Raw genomic sequence first — 19780 nt, 5'->3', positions numbered from 1 at the left:
CATAATAAGACATCGCATATCGGAAACTGGGCAGTTGTCGCTGTAACATCTCACAACTTGGCTGTTGGTCCTTGCTTGAGAGTGTCAATGACCTCCTGCGCTCCAATCTCACCGGAGCAAAGAGCGCCTTCCATGTACCCTTTCCACTCCCTTGAGTATTCCGTACCCACAAAGTGAAGGTTCCCAACAGGCTTGCCGTAGAATGCGGCATATTTTGTATAGTGCCCTAAGGCGTGGACGGGGGCCAATGCACCCTTGCTGTACCGTTCGTGCTGCCACACTTGCTCAAAGATCTCAAGAGGTCTCCAAAGCTCCGAATCTGGTTCTGCGTTGAAGATGGCCGCAAGCTGATTCAAAACCGCCGCGCGACGTTCATGTGGATACGAGTTTCCCCATTTCTCCCCAGGACGGCCATTGACAAAGCAAGTAAGCGAATAATAGCCAATCTCGTCAACACTGCTATCGCGAGCAATGGCAACTGGCCCTCCACCGTAGCTGACGAAAAATCCATTGAACTCTTTCTTTCTCCACCAAGGCGTGTTGTAGCAGACAATTGACTTGTTGTAGTGGCCCAAGACGGTGTTATTCGTGACATCCTGTACGGGAAGAGGAAGTTTGGGGAAGATATTTATATCCTTATACAAGGTGCTAGGGATTGAGAGAATGCATTTGCGTGCAGTGTAGGTATTGCCAGTGGTTGTGGTCACCGTAACATGATCTTGGTGATCCTGGATTGACGCGATGGGTTCATTCAGACGAATGTCTTCCTCGCCAATTAGTTTGGCCAGACCATTTGGTAGTTGTTGGGCACCTGGGGACAAGATGAAAGTTAATTAACCGGAAAAGCGCGTGGTTCTTGACAACTTCATTCACCTTTTTCGAAACGCATGTAGTTTCCACCCGTGTGGTCGTCCGCACGCACCGAGAGGAGACCACAATTGGTCCGGCAGTAATCAATAAACCATGCAGCGGAGTATTGATCAATTTCCAGGCCGTGCATAGCCTTTGCCCATACGTTCACCATCGCCAGTGTTTTGGGCCCGGCGCCGAGTTTGAGAAGATATTGCTCGATTGTAACACTGTCATCCTCTGGGAGAGGTGGCTCGCTTCGCAGGGACTTGGCTTGAATATGATCGCGGATATATTCTAAATTCTTGGTTTCTTCTGGCGAAAACTGGCTCGGCGTTCATTATTAGTTAGTTTCCCTTGAATCCAAGATTCTTCCTAGCATCTCCAAAGGCACTGTACCAACCTCAGGTGTAATCCCGAATGGAAACTCGAACCGCTCATCTCCAGAGAGCTGCATGACTGCCTTGCCTTCCAGTCGCTGCTTCGTTGTCTTCAGGCCGAATTGTCTAGCATACGCCGTGACCCGCTTTTGTAATTCATCATTGATCCAGGCAGCCCCAAGGTCCGCATATCCTCGCCCTGAGGCGAGAGGCACCGTCCAAACCTTTCCACCAACGCGATTGCGTGCTTCGACAACGACGACTTTCAGTCCAGCGTTCTTGGCGGAGTATGCAGCTTGCAAGCCAGACAATCCAGCTCCGATGATAACAACGTCAAACATCTTGCTTGGGGACACTTCTGTTCTTTACTTCAGGGAACTAGTAGACAAGAAAATGGCAGAAGAGAAGAAAAATCGAGGATAGTATATATGCCAGAAGAGCTCATTTATTCCACTTCACAAAAGATCGGAGAATGCAGTGCGATTGTCGATAATCTAAGAAGCGTTGTAGCGGCCCGGGAAGTGGTTACCACAAAGAATCAATTATCTGTCTTAGCAGATTACTACTTCTTGCGGACGATTTATGGTATCGCTGCGGGGTGGGACACTGAGTCGGCATTTGCCTTCCCGATTTCTTATCATGGCTCTTGTCTTCGGGCAACCCTTACCTTACGCAAGACAGCTTCCACCCAAATCGCCAAGATAGTCTCCACTTACACGGGGGACTATATACTGTTTAGGCAAACGATTTACTCTAGAAATTGCCGGCCGCGTCGAGGTATAAAGAAATCAAGAGAAGATTTCAGGTTCTCCGGGATAAATCAACAATCTCAGGTGCTAAACGTGAAGTCTACTCAGAGTACTACCAAGTGAGCATCTTGTCTGTGCTACGGCTTTCCAAAAATCATGGCTGTTGCAATCTCTCCGCCAAAGGTTGTAGGCCCCCTGCAAATGAAGCGGACCAAAGCTACCAAGCAGCTGCCCCAGTCGTTGGCTGACACGGCACGGCGAATCGAGAGAACCACTTTCGATCCGACGAAACATCTGAATTATGCAAACCCCGAGAAGGTGTACAGCATGAAGGATATTGGGCTGGAAGGCCGTGGCATCTCTGCCACTGCGCTCACAACACCCTTTAGCTTATTCACCGAAGAAGCCATCAATCAGATGCGGGCGGAGCTCTTTGATCCAGAGATCTTGGAAAACTACCACGTTTGCTCTGACTTTGCATCGAATATGCTCAAGGGATTTGGCCCACAGTAAGTTTCTTTCGTTTGGCTTTCGTTGTATTTCAACCCATCGGATCCCAGTAGTAATGGATTGATTATGCCAGGAGAGCACCATTCATACATGCGGTCTGGAATAGCCCAGAAGTGCTCGAAATCATGTCAAGTTTATTGGGAATTGGGGTCGTTCCGGTCTTCGAGTATGAAGTTGGACATACTAATGTTTCTGTTAATTCCGGAAGCAACGCGTCGAGCGATGCGCAGACGGATTCCACACCAGATGAAGACGATTCTGCCTTCTCCTGGCATTTTGACAGTGTGCCTTTTGTATGCGTCACGATGCTGTCTGACTGTACAGGGATGGTAGGTGGAGAGACTGCCGTCCGATTAGACACAGACGAGGTGATGAAGGTGCGCGGACCCACGAAGGTATGCAAAAACCGTGCGACAGATAACAGAATGCAAGCTCACGAGATTTTTCATGTCATAGGGGTGCTCGGTTGTGATGCAAGGACGGTATATCGAACACCAGGCTCTCAAGGCACACGGGGGGGCCGAGCGAATCACAATGGTCACGTCGTTTCGGCCAAAATCAGCTTTAGTCAAAGATGAGACAGTGCTGGTGGGCTTTCGTCCGATAAGCCATCTGCCAGAAATCTATAAGCAATACAGTGAATATCGATTAGAGAATTTGGAAGAGCGCATAAGGCACCAACTAAGGAAGGTCCGCGAGCGCGAGCGCGCTCAGCTGATATTTGATACTGCGGCGATGAAGAATTTCTTGAGAGAGCAGAGAGACTATATCGACACCACGCTTGACGAGCTGGTTGAGGATAGTGATAGCTAACTGGTAGTCCTTCTAAAACGTCTTTGTTTAAGCACATATATCCGGGGGTTAATCCAGCTATTTATATCTTCTTCGGGGGGCAACCCAGGACTCTATTTGAACTTTCCGAGCTCTTTGCAATACCACTGGCGACTAAGCTTCTACTCAACGGTACAAGCCAGTGACACTAGAAATAGACTCACCTAACGTTTTCAAATACCAGATTAATACAGTTTAAGAGATATTCAAACAGTAAAAGCAAAATTGCTTTGTTTATCTGAGATATCAGAATATTATACTTCTCCGATTTGACCAACATGATGAAAACAAGAAGAAGAAAAAGAAGAGAAATAACTGGACTTGGGATGTTATAAAAAGAATACAATCAAAGCTCGTTTTGAAGATTAATAATTTTGGGAAATAAAGAGATTCTAAAATAATAGTACAGACCACGCTGAACGATGTATTCAGCCGATGTTTTCAAATGGCCTTGAAGCACGTCTGCATGTCCTTTGGGTCGATTACCCTAAGCTCCCTGACTAATGTGGCGATCCTTGACCGCCTGCTGATGTCGCGGCAATTTCCCAGGAACTCAACGCGGAACAGAGCGTCGGTTTTAAGCATATTTTGTTAAGTACGACGCGAAAACCGCCAAATTTGTCGCGAGCAAGGTGACGCGGCTTCTTAATTACTAATGTACCACATACGGGCTCTTGATGCCTTAGGCAGAAGGGCTTCTGTTCCTGCGCGGGGAACAAGCCACCGGAGTGAGACATGTGCAGCCGTGTAGTTGGCATTGCGAGAACTCACCACTCAAATTTCATCTCCAACCATCATCCAGAAGCATCCTACGTCACCGGAATCCAGATAGTCAATTTGGTTGCAGCGAAGGACTAGTTGGGCATATGAATTATATTTACTGTTTCCGTATCTCCGTGAAAGCGACATCATGAGGGCGTCTAGGATAGGAGCCCAGCTCCCTATCGAGCTTATCCTGCTTGCCGCCGAATATCTTGCACCTGCTGACCTGCTGTCTCTGTTATATGCGGCTCCTGGGCTCGCATGCGTCCTAAGTTTTCAGCATACCACGCTTCAGGACGAAGGAGGGAGGACGATCCTACATCTACTCGCGATGGACGGCGAATTGATGAAGCTACTGCTCGGAAACTACAGTATCAGGCCAGACCCGAAGGATAATTGTGGTCGGACGCCGTTATCTTATGCAGCTGGAGGTGGTAATGAAGCAGTGGTCAGGTTATTGCTGGACCAAAATGTTGAGGCAGACTCAAAGGATAATGACGGGTTGACACCATTATCCTATGCAGCTGGAGGTGGATATGAAACGGTGGTTAGGCTACTGCTGGACCGACAAGATGTTGAGGCAGACTCGAAGGATAACTCGGGTCGGACACCATTGTTATATGCGGCGTGGCGCGGACATGAAGCAGTGGTCAGGTTACTGCTGGACCAACAAGATGTTCAGGTGGACTCTAAGGCTAACTGGGGTCGGACACCATTATCCTGTGCGACTGAAGGTGGACATGAAGCGGTGGTCAGGCTACTGCTGGGCCGACAAGATGTCCAGGCGGACTCGAAGGATAATTGTTGAGGAGGAAGCGCTTGATGAGTGATGACAGTCTGACAAGCAGTCGAGTCGACATAGCGGAAGATTCGCACACTTGTTAGGAACGACCTCAACCGAATGGTTCGTATTGCATGGAATAAGAAGCATGGAGACCTAAGTGTGGTTGTGCAATGCTGTTAGACCCTGTATGTACTGCGCTGAGGACAACCGAGTGTGATGCCTCTAGCCTCTGTGGATGTGGAGCCTGAGGCGCACGTGAGGCACAGTCGATATCTCCAGGCCGCTGGTCCTCCGCAGGAAGACTAGTGACCCCGTGCAAACAAATCCCTTGGAACCCCTCGCAGACATCCCCTTCAAAATCATCTCATCAGTCTCCTCCAACGCCCGACCCAGATACTCCGGAACACGGTAAAAGACAAAGGCCCAAAAGACGCACCCCAAACCCACCATACATAAACCCAATCTTCGCCTTGAGGTTCGCGGCGTTCGGATTAATTAGGTAGGGCAACATAGCGGTCCACATGACGGTGTCACTCCAGGCCGTTTCGGAAATCACTGTCGAGGCGACGACGAGTGAGATTGTAAACTGAAAAATGTATATTTGCGGGTGCGCTGTCCCCACAGACGAGAAGATGAAGGGCCGACCACGAACCCGGCGACGCAGGTTAGGAGGAGCGTCCGCCGTCCTGTAACGTGCATAAGCGGGATTGAGAGAATCGCAGCAAGCAAGGCTGACAGGTTCAGAATGATGCTGATGAGAAAGGGCTCGTGGACGCCTGCGTTCGCGTTGACCGGCTTGTTTCTCCCTTGAATGGTTCCTACAATGGCTCGTGCGACATCCGGGGCAGCCTCGCAAAGTTTGTGAAGTATTGTTTGAAACTTATGTCGCACTTAGTATGTTCCTGATTTTCAGTGAATAAGCGTGCCTTGGGCGTCTCTTGAAGATCAATGGCTGCGTGAGAAGCAATAAGATGAACAAAACGCTCCAGGAGCGTGACGAGCTCATCCCTAATTTCTGGTAGGATCCGTCGGAATACGTAGAAAGAAAATAGCTTGTCCTATCCGAGTACATCCAAGTGGTCTCCCCAGCTCGTGCATATATAAGAATCTCTGAGCAGACATAGCAGCAACAAGAACAGTAGCATCAAACTCGAATGCGTCCCCTTTCGGTGAATCTGGCACAAAATAGCCCAGGAAACGACTTCAATGGAGATCGGAAGAAATTCCAGACAAAGCGGCAGAAAATGAGAATAGCTCTCCACCGGACGATCTTGAGGACGACATCCATGAGCGACTAATGTAATTTACGTAGACTGTACTGATTGTATAAAATAGGCATTCCTGGGCTAACGTTTGCTGGCTTGAGAAGGGGCGTTATAGATTAGTTCGCATTCCACCTTGCTTCATAGAGAGGGGGCATCGCCTTGGATATACCTCTGGACATTGGAAATGAGGTAATGGGAATTCAAAGAGCGAACAAAGTTTATTAAATGTATTGAACCATGCGAACAATTGCTAACGTTACTATGCAAGCCCTAATTAGAATGCTTCAATCCATTTGTCGAGTAGTGGTACTAACAATGGTTAATGTTATCTATGGCATTTGCACTTTGGCTGGATCAGGCTTAAACCAAATATATACTATCTCTGGCTACGAGGAAATTTTATAGCGTGCACTTAAGTCATGCTGACACATTTAAAGTGCTGTGCTGGAATAAGCCACAGAGTCTCAAATAAGAGCTAAAAGTAGATCAGTATTGACTATCCTATTTAGTAGCAACTCCGTGCAGCAGTACGCATATTAGCTCCTCCTTAGGGTAGGGGTTCGCGCCAATCTCTGACCTTCCTAGCCCTCCTGTTACGGAGCGGCCAGGCGAGCCGTGCTTTGGCAACGCCGCTGACCAACTTAAAGGGCCACCCCAAGTGCTTACTCGTTACTAAGCTTATATGGTACCTAATACACAGACATTTCCAATTTAGCCACCAGGCCACCAGTTTGAGCACTAATTCAACGCTGTCTGAGGCCATTGATTTGTGATCGTCTTGCTCTGCTGACTTACAAATTGTATGCAAGTGCGCTATGTGCGTGCGTTGGACAGTTGGCCCTTGAGCCGACGAGATGTAGGTAAATGGTGTAGGCTCTTGACAAAAGCACGTACTTAATCAATCCAGGGCTAGTATTGGCCTTGGCTGAATCATCAGATTGCTGAAAAATGCCCTCTGTATATGCAGACATAGTGACAAACACACCAGGCCCAGTCAAATGGGTTCTTATACCAGGGGTCTTCATCAGCAGGCCCACTTCACCAAGTAGGTCTGTATATTAATCTATATTACTACGCGGTTCTATAGGAATGTGCTATTGGAGACCAAATGAGCTATATATGTGATATTAAAAATAGCGAATGATCCATTAGTCGTACTTTGTTACCCGTGCATATCTGGTCTTCAATCAGGCTCAATCTTATCTCGTCGTCTCGCATCCAATTCTGGTGTTCTTCACTATGGATATTGTTAGAGTTCACCCTCATGCTAGTTTGCTACTTGTCAGTTCTTCCTAATTGCGTCAACTTCGGCACTATATTCCGTGAATGAGCTGGACTTTGCGAGCATGGTAACGTTCACAGATATCTTCGGGCCGCAACCGCCTGGTATCGACCTAAGCGACAACCAGACTCCCCAGATAAATGCAACTGTTATTGCCCTATATACCATCGCCGCTGTCTCTGTAATACTTCGATTTGATACGGGGATTAAAGTCCAAAAGATTAAATTAGGGATTGACGACTGGTTGATTGCAGCGTCTCTTGTAAGTAGCCTCCTTATGCTTAACATCTCAATCACGGCACAAAGAACTTCTTGCTTATAGATTCAGCACAGGTCCCGTTAACTACACTTCTCGCTGCAACTATACTGGGTAAAGACTTTTACTAAATCTCTTACAAGTCAAGTTTGGAGGAGCTGATTGTTTGTCGACCTTCAGCGGGATACTGCGGCCTCGGCAAGCATGTGTGGAGAGGAACGCTTGAAGATGCAGTGAAGATGCGAAAGGTACAGCATACATCGGGACATTTTGGACACACTACTTGGGTTGGAGACTGACAGCGCAAGATTCTGTTCGCTTATATCTTCATCTATCTAGTTCTACTTCCATCCATCAAAGTTTCGATTATCCTCCTCTATCGTCGAATCTTTGGAGTGAACTGGATGATGTGGGTCTGCCTGGCCCTCAGTATCGGTCATGGCGCTTGCTGCATGATTGCCTTCTCCTGCTCTTGCAAGCCGCTGTCATACTTCTATACGCAGTTTGCTGATCCGTCGGGAGGAAAGTGCATCATTAATCTGTATGCATTCTACCTTGGCAACGCGGCAATAAATGTCTTCACAGATGTTGCCACATTGCTTGTTCCGATTCCGATTATCTCTAGACTCCAAATTCGCCCGGTGCAGAAGATGCTGATCTGTGGTATCTTCCTCTTAGGTGGCTTCTCGGAGTGACCCATACACCTTTGCTACCATGACACGAGCTAATCGTTATGTATAGTATCTCTATCGGAAGTATGGTTCGTATTTATTACTTGACTTTACTCGCGACGAACCACGACATCAACTGGGTCATGGGCGACGTATACTTATGGTCTACCATTGAGCCCTGCATCGGCATTGTTTATGCATGTCTGCCCACGCTTAACGTGCTGGTCCGAAGAACCACGAAGCTTGTTCTCGGGTCCACGGCCGAAGGACTATTCGGCAGTTTTTCGCTATCAGCTTCTAGAAGGAAATGCCGAGATATATTGCAGAGTAAAAGACGTTCGTTCCGACAGCTAGACGCGCATGAGGGCAGTCGGAATGCCCAATTGTGTCGGGAGGACGAGATAATACCGACGAGCGTTTCGGCTCACAGTGAGCCCAACTCGTATAAGAGGGATACGGATAGCGTTAAACATATGAATGACTCTGCTCATATGTCTATTACAGTCAAGCATGATTTTGGTTGGAGTGAGGATCGTTCTTGATCCGTTAGTTTGTTATATTATATCGTGTATGGCATATTTTCTGGTTTATCCTATAGTATGGTGAAGTGATTTGAAAAACTGTAATAGATGCTTGGAAAACATATGCTGGTAGATACGACAGGAAAGGCAGTATATGAGAAGTTGAGGGCCGAAGATGCCATACATACTGTCTGATCTGCGCAGAGTGAATCATGAAATATAAACCATTCTGAGTTGATGACCAAATCAAACTACCTCTTACATTCATTGATGTAAGGAAATACCGACTCACTATCGCCAGCTCTGCCAGCCTCTTCGTGTTGCTTTCAGCCAGGGTCCCCTCAACTCCTCCCTATGCCAGCATGCTATATCGGATATCCATCGGTCAATCGGGCATTCGCCATCATAACCCTCATACCAGCGGCTGCTGTCATTAATTGGATGTCTCTGGATATAATGAAGGCGGGCATTTCCTTCATCCGATGACCCTGTACCATCTTCTGCCTGTCGGACAGGGTCAAATTGCACAGACCGCAAGGTTTTCTGATCGCCATTCCATTCTGGTTCATTACATATAAACAGCAACCCTCGGTAAAAAGAAGTATCAGAATAGTCATGTACCATAGTGGGTAGAGCTCCAACCCCTGGCGAAACGTCGTAACGACTACTCTCCTTATATGCCTTGAGTTGCTTCTTATAATCCCCACGAAAGCGTAGCTCCTGGCGGTAATGAGCTATACAACCTTCTTCACCTAGACCGGGGACGAAGTAGAGATCGAATCGGACATCGTAGTTGTTGTACGAATCACAAAGAGCATGGTATAAAGCCCGATGGTCTACCTTTTCGCGCGACACGTGGGCATGCGTAAAATATATGGCAAAGGAAAAAAGCGGTGGCAGCGAGGAATGTCCAAAGTTTTGAAAGACCATATACGCTGTGCCTCCATTGTGCACCCAGAAGTCCAACATACGAAGTTTCAAGTCACCGGCACATTGATCCAGGTCTTCTTCTTTTGCAGCGAATTTCTTGTAGCTGTCCATGCTGTCATCTAGGGGTAGCAGAATCTCACGACGATCTCGACATTCCTCGGAGAAGAAAGCAAACATCACCGCTCGTCTTTGGCCATCCATTCGCATGTGGTATGTTGTTTGCAAGAACTGCGGCCAGCTTCCTTCCTTCCGAAGTTGGCAATCTCTTGGAAGGGCTACATGTCGACAGCCTCGTCCCACTGAGAGGTTAACACCGTTTTGACGGCACACTTCCGAGATGTCAGAATCTACATAGAAACCCTCTAGTTCAACCGAAGTTAGGGACGAGAATACCCCGCTGTCCAGTGCTTCTTGCAGGTGCACGCGTATACTGCTAATGTGGAAGAATCTTTTACCGCCATAGAGGGTGAGAGACTGGAGATTGCATGGCAAACGGTCTTTCAAGCGGTAAGGGGCGTTCGGCTGGTCCCAGAAGCTACCAAGTAAGACTTCTGCTTGAATACAAAGCTTTTTCAAGCATGAAAATGAACGGAGCAGACCAAAATGGCGTTGACTCATGAAAAGCCTCGTGTGCTCTGCATCACGATAAATGTCGAGGTATTCAAGGCTGTTCTGGTGCTTTTCTAGGACATTCCAGAGGCCCGCATTTGATATCATATCATCTCCAATTGAACCAAACGCATAATCTTGTACGTATAATGAGAAGCTGGTTAATGCTTCCGGTAAAGTGAGCAGAGCCCGGAGATCCGAATACGTGCAGCTGGAATTGAAGCCGCCGGTTATGGATAAGTGTTTCAGCCGAGACATAGCAGGACTGGCTCCAAGTCGACGCGCTGCATTTGCTATATCTAGGCCATAAAGTGAGAGAGTCCGAAGACCTGTCAAATGAAATGCGGGCCACAGGTTATCTAGGCGCAATAGGGTTTGATCGGCTCTTGGAAGGAGGTCATGATTCACGAGGACGGGTAGGAATGTCCACTTCGCCAAATATATAGAGTTCGCTCAGCTTGCTAAGAAGTGTTGATGAATTGTTGCCACCCTGGCAATCTAATATCTGCATGAGAGCTGCGCTGAGAACGGGGTCGGACTGCGGCACGTGTGCGTATATTCTCGTGAGGTTGGGGAGACATGTTAGAAGAAGCGCCATCAGCGGTCGACGGTCACGCTTTCGTATATCTTTGATGATATTTGATTCTAGGTGTTTGATTCCAACCCTATTGATAGCTTCGCGGATAAGGGTGATCTCCTCCCGTGGAAGATTTAGCTCTTCCCACTCACCTGAGCGTGCATGTGGATAGTAACCCCAGTTACCTATATGTAAGGAGTGAACCAAGACTGCTAGACGGGAATCGTTGAGGATAGTTCTGAGGAAATTCCAAAGAGACCTGAATGACTGCCTCGCACCATTGTATGCCCATTCAGCATATATACGAGGAACTAGGGCCTCGGACCACTGGCGACTAAGAAGAGAGAGACTGCAGAACAATTGAATGTCACTTTGATTCTCGAAGGCAAGGTCAAGCACCGGGCAAAATAATTCCGGTGGGAGCTGCGCTATGTTCGCCATTTTGACAAGTTAGGTGAATTTTAGGCCTCCTGGTTGCCCCTTTCCTATAGAAACCTTCACCATCGCGCACTGAAATAGATGCATCAATCCAAATGTGCAGAAGAAGAAGCCAATGTGTCCATTCAGGCGGGGGACGATGCCAAGTCATCGGTGTCACAGTCGAATCCAACTCGGTCTAAGTCTAAATGCAGAGGCGCAAGTTGCTTGTAGAAATCTTACAAGCCTGGTGACAATGCTTTCCATTAAGACACAACAATAAAGATTTCAAATGCTATGATGCCTTCGACCTGTGTCACTGTGATGGAGGGGTCTATGAAAAGTGATCGAATCCTGCAAATCAGCCCAGGACTTTCAATTTCTTCTTCTTCTTCTTGTCTCCTTCACTCTTCTTTCCTTTCTGCCAATCTCGCCAGCTGCTGATACGCTCGTCACGACTGTCCTCCCATGCCTTGTCCTGGTCTCGCTTCCGCTTTCGTTCTTCAATTTCCTCCTCTTCTTTCCGCCTCTCACGGCCTTCCTCTTGTAACTTAGCCTTGGCTTGTCTTCGCCGGCGCGCCTCCTCTTCTAGCAACACATGCACTGTCTTCTGACGCCATTCCTTCTTGAACTCTTCTGTCTTTAATTCAGGCGAATCCAATGTGTACTTGTGTTCACGAATCAACAGCCGTCGCGCATCTGCGATACATTCATCGAGGTACGTGCGCGACTTCTCCTCCATTAGTGTAGAGTGGGCTTTTTTAAGACGATCGAACGCATCTGGCGCAGCTGGATTCTTTGTCTTATCAGGATGGATAAGTAGAGACTTTTTGCGATATTGTACTTTGATATCGGATTCAGTAACTCCTGGCTGGAGATCGAGGACGGCGTATCTATTAAGAACCATCACTATTAGTCTTAAACATAGTACAGACAGCCAAACAGCGCTAAGCTTACGCGTCTAGTGCAAATGCCTTCTTAATGCGATCAATCTCGGCGTCCTGCCTTAGAGTCAGCTGGGTGAATTCTGAGCACATTGTTTGGAGCTTTGGTTACCTTGACAAAGTCGGACGCTTCCCTTTCCAGGGCATCCAAGGCATCTTGCTCATCGGAAGACATCCTTGTTGACGCGTAAATGGAACGGCCTCAATCCCGGTGTTGAAAATGGGTAGGGAAAAGTAATAATGGATTTGTATGCTACTAATAAAAGCTCCGCATGGAGAATAGAAATGGTCGCATGTCTCCATAGCCATCGATAAGCCCTTCGTCTTATCGCAAGCTGACTCAGCAGAATACTGACCGGCAGAAAAAAGTAATCATCACACCGCCCGCGATTTCTTTCGCATTCCGAAAAGCGCTCAGAAAAATCAAGAAGACTGTTACGAAATCCACAAACATTTCAACGACCTAGCAGGCGAGCTTACCATGGCTCCTTCAAACGGTCCCCGTAACGGCAAGAATATGAAACCCTCCCAGCGTCATCCCCTGAAGCGCAAGCGTGCGCAGGATGATTTGTCGACTCTTACCCAGCGGGTTGAGGATCTCGATATCAAGGAAACATACAAATCCTTTTCCGATCTCCCTCTGTCTGAACCGACTGCCTCTGGGCTAGCTTCGTCGCATTTTAAAACCCTCACTGATATTCAGTCTCGTGCTATTGGCCATGCGTTGAAGGGTCGGGATATTTTGGGTGCCGCAAAGACCGGTAGCGGCAAGACACTGGCTTTTCTCATCCCGGTTCTCGAGAACTTGTACCGCAAGCAATGGTCTGAGCATGACGGATTGGGCGCTCTTATTTTATCCCCTACTCGTGAACTCGCCATTCAGATCTTTGAGGTTCTTCGAAAAATTGGTCGCTATCATACATTCTCTGCCGGCTTGATTATTGGAGGGAAGAGCTTGAAGGAGGAGCAGGAAAGACTGGGAAGAATGAATATCCTAGTTTGTACACCGGGTCGTATGCTGCAGCATTTGGACCAAACGGCTCTGTTCGATGTGTTCAACCTTCAAATGCTGGTCTTGGACGAAGCGGATCGTATCTTGGACATGGGTTTCCAGAAAACTGTGGACGCCATTGTTGGCCATCTACCCAAGGAGCGTCAGACATTATTATTCAGCGCTACTCAAACGAAGAAGGTGTCAGATCTTGCCCGGTTGAGCTTACAGGATCCCGAGTACGTAGCTGTTCACGAGGCAGCATCTTCCGCAACTCCATCTACACTTCAGCAACACTACGTCGTTACGCCATTATCGCAGAAGCTTGATACCCTGTGGAGTTTTATCCGGAGTAACTTGAAGGCCAAAACGATTGTATTCCTGTCTTCCGGAAAACAGGTACGATTCGTTTACGAATCCTTCCGCCATCTACAACCTGGTATCCCGTTGATGCATCTTCATGGCCGGCAGAAGCAGGGCGGACGGCTGGATATCACAGCAAAATTCTCACAAGCAAAGCATGCAGTCCTATTTTCCACCGATATTACTGCTCGTGGCTTAGATTTCCCCGCCGTTGACTGGGTCATTCAAATGGACTGCCCTGAAGATGCCGACACTTACATTCATCGAGTTGGGCGGACAGCCCGATATGAACGTGATGGTCGTGCGGTGTTGTTTTTGGATCCTAGTGAGGAATCAGGAATGTTGAAGCGTCTCGAGCAAAAGAAGGTTCCTGTCGAACGCATCAATATCAAGGCCAACAAGCAGCAAAGTGTCAAGGACCAGTTGCAAAATATGTGCTTCAAAGACCCGGAACTTAAGTACCTGGGACAAAAGGCATTTATTTCCTACGTTAAATCAGTTTATGTCCAGAAGGATAAGGAGGTTTTCAAACTTAAGGAGCTCAAGTTGGATGACTTTGCTTCCAGTCTTGGTCTTCCAGGTGCTCCCCGTATCAAGTTCATCAAGGGAGACGACACTAAGGAGCGCAAAAATGCATCACGGGCTACGGCCTACATGTCGAGTGATGATTCTGATGAGGACGGCGAGAAGAAGACCAAGAAGGATGAAAAACAAGTCCGGACCAAGTATGACCGTATGTTCGAGAGGCGAAACCAAGACGTCTTGGCCGACCACTATTCGAAACTTATCAACGATGACGGCACTTTGGTTGATCCCAGTAAGACCGCAAGTGCTGCCGATGATGCGGACGAGGATGATGACTTCCTGTCTGTTAAACGTCGCTTCGACGCTGGAGATGAGGAGCTGGGTGGTACCTCTGAAGAGGAGTCGGAACAAAAGGATGTTAAAGTGGTACAGCTCGATGGCAAAGATACATTGGTCATCGATTCGAAACGTCGGGAGAAGCTACTCAAGTCGAAGAAGAAACTGCTCAAGTTCAAAGGAAAGGGGACGAAACTTGTGTACGACGACGAGGGCAACGCGCACGAATTGTACGAGATGGAGGACGAGGAAGACTTCAAGGCCCGTGGAGATGCCAAGGAACAGCAAGCCCGGTTCTTGGCAGAGGAAACCGAACGGACACGCACGGCCGATGTGGAGGACAAAGAGGTGGCCAAACAGAAAAAGCGGGAGAAGAAAGAGAAACGCAAGGCTCGGGAGCGCGAGTTGCTTGCCGAGGAGGAGGCCGAGGAAGTGGTGGCGCAGCTGGCTCCATACAAGGAGGACGACGAGTTTTCTGCGTCGGACCGGGAGGACGACACACCTCGCCCCAGCAAGAAGCAGAAGGTCCGCATTGCAGAGCCCGACGAGAGCACAGAAGAACCCTGGTACAAGAAGAGCAAGAAACCGACCGCAAAGGCCCCCGAGCAAATCCAGACTTTGGAGGATTTGGAATCTTTGGCCACTGGATTACTTGGCTAAGGAGATGTGTAACCTGGGAGGCTGTTTTTATTGCCAATGGATATATCCTTTTCAGTGTTTTTTATTTGTTCTACTAGCGGAGTATCAAAAGCTTGTCCATGATAAGAAGTTTCTACGTGTGTATATAGTCGATAGGCTAAAAGTCGATAACAAATACAAGATTTATAGCCAAAACTCAATCTCGAACTGCAGATGTCAAGTGTGGAGATCCACTAGCCACAGATGGAAAGCGTGGTCGGCAGTTACGCCAGCCTTCTCCCCGCGATGTAACTGCAACAAAATCCGCCAGGTTCAAAGTTGTACGTAATTTTTTTTGAGCACGTCATCCGCTAAGTTTTTGCGAGGTTACAAGACCTGCATTCGCCTTGACTCCCCTGAGATGGCACAATCGAGTCTTCTGGGTTTAAGAAGCTTTTGGTCTCCTCCACCCCCGCAGAGTTAATATCTGATTTGACACCTCCTCTTCGCAGTTTTGCGCGTTTCTTCGCCAGCACGTGGAATCCGGCGGGTCGCTTTCCTAATTGGGAAATTTTATAGGGCTATCACTGAGGAGCTGATAAGTCGGCGTTCAGGTAGGTCGATTTTAGTTGTTATGCAGGTGCTCTGCTAGTTTATCATGCTAACGTGGCATCCATGTTAGTGCCATTGTCTGGCTTTGACGGTATATTCACCTTCTCCATCAGGATCCCCTGACCCTGGTTGTGGTCAGCTGAGGGACTTGGTATATCAAGTGCTCTGTTAGTGATCCACGTTGGGACCATCGCCAGATCATTTGCGCATGATGGCGGTCCATGATATCGAGAAGGGGCCCGGTAGGGCTCCTCAAGAAGATGCGGGTCAGAAGGCCCCGGGATTGGTAACAGATCCCGTCGACGGCAACATTCCATATGTCAATGCGGATAAACTCGCCCGTAATCTTTCTGCACGTCAAGTTCAGATGATTGCTATCGGTGGTACTATCGGAACTGGTTTATTTTTAGGAACGGGTAAAGCTCTGGCCACTGGTGGTCCAGCATCTATGCTTATCGCCTACGCCATTTGCGGTGGTATTGTCTTTGTGACAATGCTTTCTTTGGGTGAAATGGCTTCTTTCATCCCTGTGGCGGGATCCTTTTGTACTTTTGCTGGGTGGGTCATTCCACATTATGTGATAGATGTTCCATGAGTACTGACTACTTTCAGTCGGTTTGTCGACGACGCGTTAGGGTTCGCCCTTACTTGGAATTACTGGTTCAATGATGCGGTTTCCACTGCGTCTGATGTTATTGCTCTGCAACTACTGCTACAGTACTGGACGGATAATTTCCCTGGATGGGCAATTAGTTTGATATTCCTGGTTGTTGTCATTGGTTTGAATATGTTCTCCGTCAAGGTTTATGGAGAGGTAGGTTACATGCATTCTGGAGTCCATTACTCTCTACCTGCAGTTGCTGATCTTGGATACATTGCAGATCGAGTACTGGCTCAGTCTACTAAAGGTTGTGACTATCATAGTATGTTTCTATATATCTCTTCCCTCTGATTCTACAAACACGATGCTAACCATGTCCAGATCTTCATTATTCTGGGCATTGTAGTCAACTGTGGCGGCAACACTGAACACACATATATCGGAGGCAAATATTTCCACGTCGATGATGCACCCTTTGTTGGCGGTATTGGTGGTTTCGCATCCGTCTTCGTCACGGCTTCATTTGCTTTGTAGGTTATATTTATTATCCCTGAGAAAGAATATGCTGACAAGATCAGTGGTGGCACCGAGTCTATTGCAGTTACAGCTGGTGAAACCAAGGACCCAGCGAAGAACATGCCCAAGGTGGTCCGCAACGTCTTCTGGCGTATCATATTATTCTACATTGTGTCTATCATCATCATTGGTCTCAATGTGCCATACAACTACCCTGGCCTGTCCAACGGAGACACGGCTACCAGCCCCTTCACCCTCGTCTTCCAACAGGCCGGCAGCGCTGTTGCAGGCAGTTTCATTAATGCGGTGCTTATGACTAGCGTTATTTCCGCAGCGAATCATGCTTTGTTTGCTGGATCCAGACTACTTTATACCTTGGCTGTTGATGGATATGCGCCCCGATTTTTTGGCCATCTGAATCGTTTTCAGATCCCCTGGGTTGCTGTCCTGGCGACATCTGTGATCAGTGGTTTATGCTTTGGTGCCAGTTACATCGGAGCTGGCCAGTTATGGTCGTGGTTACAAAAGTGAGTCCACTATCAGCAGTCCCAACCATAGATGATTATGTTTCTGTGAAGTCTAAGCTAACCCCCATGCAGCATTGTTGGAGTTTCTAACCAAATCTCATGGGTCTGCATTGGAGTAGCATCTCTCCGTTTCAGATCTGCTATTCGCCACCAAGGCCTTGAACATCTCCTCCCTTACAAGAACTGGACATACCCAGTTGGACCTATCATCGCCATCGGCCTCAACAGTGTTCTCATCCTCGTACAAGGCTGGAAATGCTTCAGTCCACACTTCAAGGGAGTCGACTTTGTTTCCTACTACATTGAAATTCCTGTCATGATTGTGATGTTCCTCGCCTGGAAGTTGTTCAAACGGACACGGTTTGTTCATCGCGGCGAGATGGACCTGATCACAGATCGATACAACCTTATTCACAGCACCGGAGTCGACGTGAATGATCCAAATGAAGGTTCACCAAATATCCACGATGATAATGCACCAGATGGGTCTCGCAAAAAGAAATTCTTTTCGTGGGACCCAGAGGATAAGAGCGTCCTGGGGAGGATTAAGCAGGTGGGCATGTGGTTGTTCTTATAATATGTTTCTTTAATGATTTCTGTACATACAAACCGTAACAGATAATTGTGTTACGAATAACGATGTATACGCAACGAATTCTACTCACTTTATCTATAACCCTGGAAAGATATCAGCGATAGTAGTACGTTTAACCTACTGCGCTAATAAGATACTAGTGGATAGTGTCACTAATAAAGATCTCAAGTATTGGATCTAGGACTCAATCAATTGACACAAATATAGTCACGAATCACTGCAAAGCAATATGCTCTGGAATAGGCGAGAGTAATCTTTTCCCCAGCGCCGCTCTTCTCGCATTCTCCATTGCCCACGTTTCCATTTTCGCCAGCGTCTCAACGGTATGAGTTCCAAGATGGGGCACCATCAAGGCGCGCTCATTCTGCAGCAACCGCTCATTCACGCGCGGTTCATTCTCATATACATCTAGGCCCACAGAAGCAATCTTTCCCGAATCCAGCGCCTTTGCCATCGCAGCCTCATCTATAATTGCGCCACGAGCGGTATTCACAATGACAACCCCGTTCTTCATCTGAGAGATTTCTTTCTCCCCAATGAGCCCTTTAGTCTGCGCGTTAAGAGGAACATTAATGCTAATAATGTCACTCTCAGCCAGCAACTTTTCAAAAGAGACATACGCAGCCCCGGCAGCCTGATCGGAGGAGAGAGGCTTGCGGTTATGGTACTTGGTGATCAGACCAAACGGCTCGGCCCGCTTCTTGATAGCGCGTCCGATACGGCCCATGCCGAGGATACCCAGGACTTTGCCTTGGGGGTCGTGGCCGAAGTCAAGCCCTGTTTTGAACTTCCCAGCCCGCAGGGAGTTGAGAGATGGATTCAGTTGTCGCAGAGCACCCAGCATCAGCCAGATGGAAAGGTCTGCTGTCGCTTTGGTAACGGGGTCCGGTGCGTAGGTCACGGTGATTCCGCGTTTTGCACATGCGGTCACGTCGATCTGGTCATAGCCGGCACCGTTGTGGCAGATATGCTTACAGCTAGGAGGTAGATGCTGGATCAAGTCTGCGTCGAAGTTGCCAGCTACCTGTTGGGTCCTTAGTGTGTGTGTGTGTGTGTGTGAAAGGAGCGGATTTGTGGGAGTACTTACTGCGCCGCTCGCTGATGTTCTGTAGATGATTGAGATATCCTTGTATTTTCTTTGGAGATCAGAGTAGAACTCGTCTCTACTCTTGCTTGTGATAACCTCGGTTCGCGCTACCTTTTGTAGCTGTTGATAGAACGGTATTGCATGTCTGACTGGATTGAAGAATAGGATGAATGGTCGTGGTGCAGGCATAACGGGCATGTTTTTGAAGGTTGTTGTCTTAATGGTGAAGTATAGTTTGAGATGTGAACTTTTTCTTACAAAGTTGTGATAACGTGTCGTTCGGTGTTGGACGGAGCTTGTTGAACCAACAACGTGGCCATGCCTTTTCCTACTCAGTCTTCTTGTAATCTTCTATATATGAGGGGAATCGAGAAGCGGTTAAACTTTCAGCCTAGTAATTTGACCGGTAATCTGAAGCTGCTGCTTTTCAATCTAACTTCTTCATGTAAGGATGAAAAGACAAGGTATAACCAGAGGGTGAGAACTGTTGAAAGTGCCAGGGGGGTATTCCAATAGCTTCTTTGTCGTAATCGTAATTAAACAGCCTCCAAGGACAAAGGAAGTACGGCCGCTAGATAGCATCGTCTGTTTGTCAGTTGCTGGCGCGCCGGGCTTCGCACCGTACTTCCACCATTGCTACTCGACGATGACCTACGCGTATACGCCAAGTTT

At 47.8% G+C, this 19780-nt stretch overlaps 9 protein-coding genes across 9 annotated transcripts; 5 read left to right on the top strand and 4 right to left on the bottom strand.

Annotated features, from left to right (window-relative positions):
* Window positions 1-50: 50 nt before the first annotated feature.
* On the bottom strand, window positions 51-1570 carry ANOM_003197 (flavin monoamine oxidase family protein; the record flags this gene model as incomplete). The annotated part of the gene is made up of 3 exons (XM_015548454.1): window positions 51-811; window positions 874-1174; window positions 1253-1570. 3 exons carry the CDS (start codon window positions 1568-1570, stop codon window positions 51-53), a joined length of 1380 nt encoding a protein of 459 aa, XP_015410528.1.
* A 564-nt stretch (window positions 1571-2134) lies between these two features.
* ANOM_003196 (uncharacterized protein) lies at window positions 2135-3301 on the top strand (the record flags this gene model as incomplete). Its single annotated transcript, XM_015548453.1, has 3 exons — window positions 2135-2487; window positions 2562-2883; window positions 2945-3301. 3 exons carry the CDS (start codon window positions 2135-2137, stop codon window positions 3299-3301), a joined length of 1032 nt encoding a protein of 343 aa, XP_015410527.1.
* Window positions 3302-4229: 928 nt separating this feature from the next.
* ANOM_003195 (ankyrin repeat domain-containing protein) lies at window positions 4230-4889 on the top strand (the record flags this gene model as incomplete). The annotated part of the gene is made up of 1 exon (XM_015548452.1): window positions 4230-4889. One exon carries the CDS (start codon window positions 4230-4232, stop codon window positions 4887-4889), a length of 660 nt encoding a protein of 219 aa, XP_015410526.1.
* A 2587-nt stretch (window positions 4890-7476) lies between these two features.
* On the top strand, window positions 7477-8363 carry ANOM_003194 (integral membrane protein PTH11-like protein; the record flags this gene model as incomplete). Its single annotated transcript, XM_015548451.1, has 3 exons — window positions 7477-7674; window positions 7812-7916; window positions 7971-8363. The coding sequence occupies 3 exons, from the start codon at window positions 7477-7479 to the stop codon at window positions 8361-8363; spliced, it is 696 nt and encodes a 231-aa protein (XP_015410525.1).
* A 788-nt stretch (window positions 8364-9151) lies between these two features.
* On the bottom strand, window positions 9152-11417 carry ANOM_003193 (uncharacterized protein; the record flags this gene model as incomplete). The annotated part of the gene is made up of 2 exons (XM_015548450.1): window positions 9152-10728; window positions 10808-11417. 2 exons carry the CDS (start codon window positions 11415-11417, stop codon window positions 9152-9154), a joined length of 2187 nt encoding a protein of 728 aa, XP_015410524.1.
* A 337-nt stretch (window positions 11418-11754) lies between these two features.
* Window positions 11755-12512, bottom strand: ANOM_003192 (DnaJ domain protein; the record flags this gene model as incomplete). Its single annotated transcript, XM_015548449.1, has 3 exons — window positions 11755-12286; window positions 12351-12394; window positions 12450-12512. 3 exons carry the CDS (start codon window positions 12510-12512, stop codon window positions 11755-11757), a joined length of 639 nt encoding a protein of 212 aa, XP_015410497.1.
* A 306-nt stretch (window positions 12513-12818) lies between these two features.
* dbp4 (RNA-dependent ATPase HCA4) lies at window positions 12819-15212 on the top strand (the record flags this gene model as incomplete). Its single annotated transcript, XM_015548448.1, has 1 exon — window positions 12819-15212. The coding sequence occupies one exon, from the start codon at window positions 12819-12821 to the stop codon at window positions 15210-15212; it is 2394 nt and encodes a 797-aa protein (XP_015410523.1).
* Window positions 15213-15993: 781 nt separating this feature from the next.
* Window positions 15994-18003, top strand: ANOM_003190 (amino acid permease; the record flags this gene model as incomplete). The annotated part of the gene is made up of 6 exons (XM_015548447.1): window positions 15994-16340; window positions 16395-16596; window positions 16664-16705; window positions 16765-16913; window positions 16962-17426; window positions 17499-18003. 6 exons carry the CDS (start codon window positions 15994-15996, stop codon window positions 18001-18003), a joined length of 1710 nt encoding a protein of 569 aa, XP_015410522.1.
* A 232-nt stretch (window positions 18004-18235) lies between these two features.
* Window positions 18236-19306, bottom strand: ANOM_003189 (D-mandelate dehydrogenase-like dehydrogenase; the record flags this gene model as incomplete). Its single annotated transcript, XM_015548446.1, has 2 exons — window positions 18236-19045; window positions 19109-19306. The coding sequence occupies 2 exons, from the start codon at window positions 19304-19306 to the stop codon at window positions 18236-18238; spliced, it is 1008 nt and encodes a 335-aa protein (XP_015410501.1).
* Between the last annotated feature and the right edge of the window lie 474 nt (window positions 19307-19780).

Source organism: Aspergillus nomiae (assembly GCF_001204775.2).
Source record: "Aspergillus nomiae NRRL 13137 chromosome Unknown contig00028, whole genome shotgun sequence".
Lineage (NCBI taxonomy): Eukaryota > Fungi > Ascomycota > Eurotiomycetes > Eurotiales > Aspergillaceae > Aspergillus > Aspergillus nomiae.
This window is presented reverse-complemented; position numbering and strand designations above follow the sequence as displayed.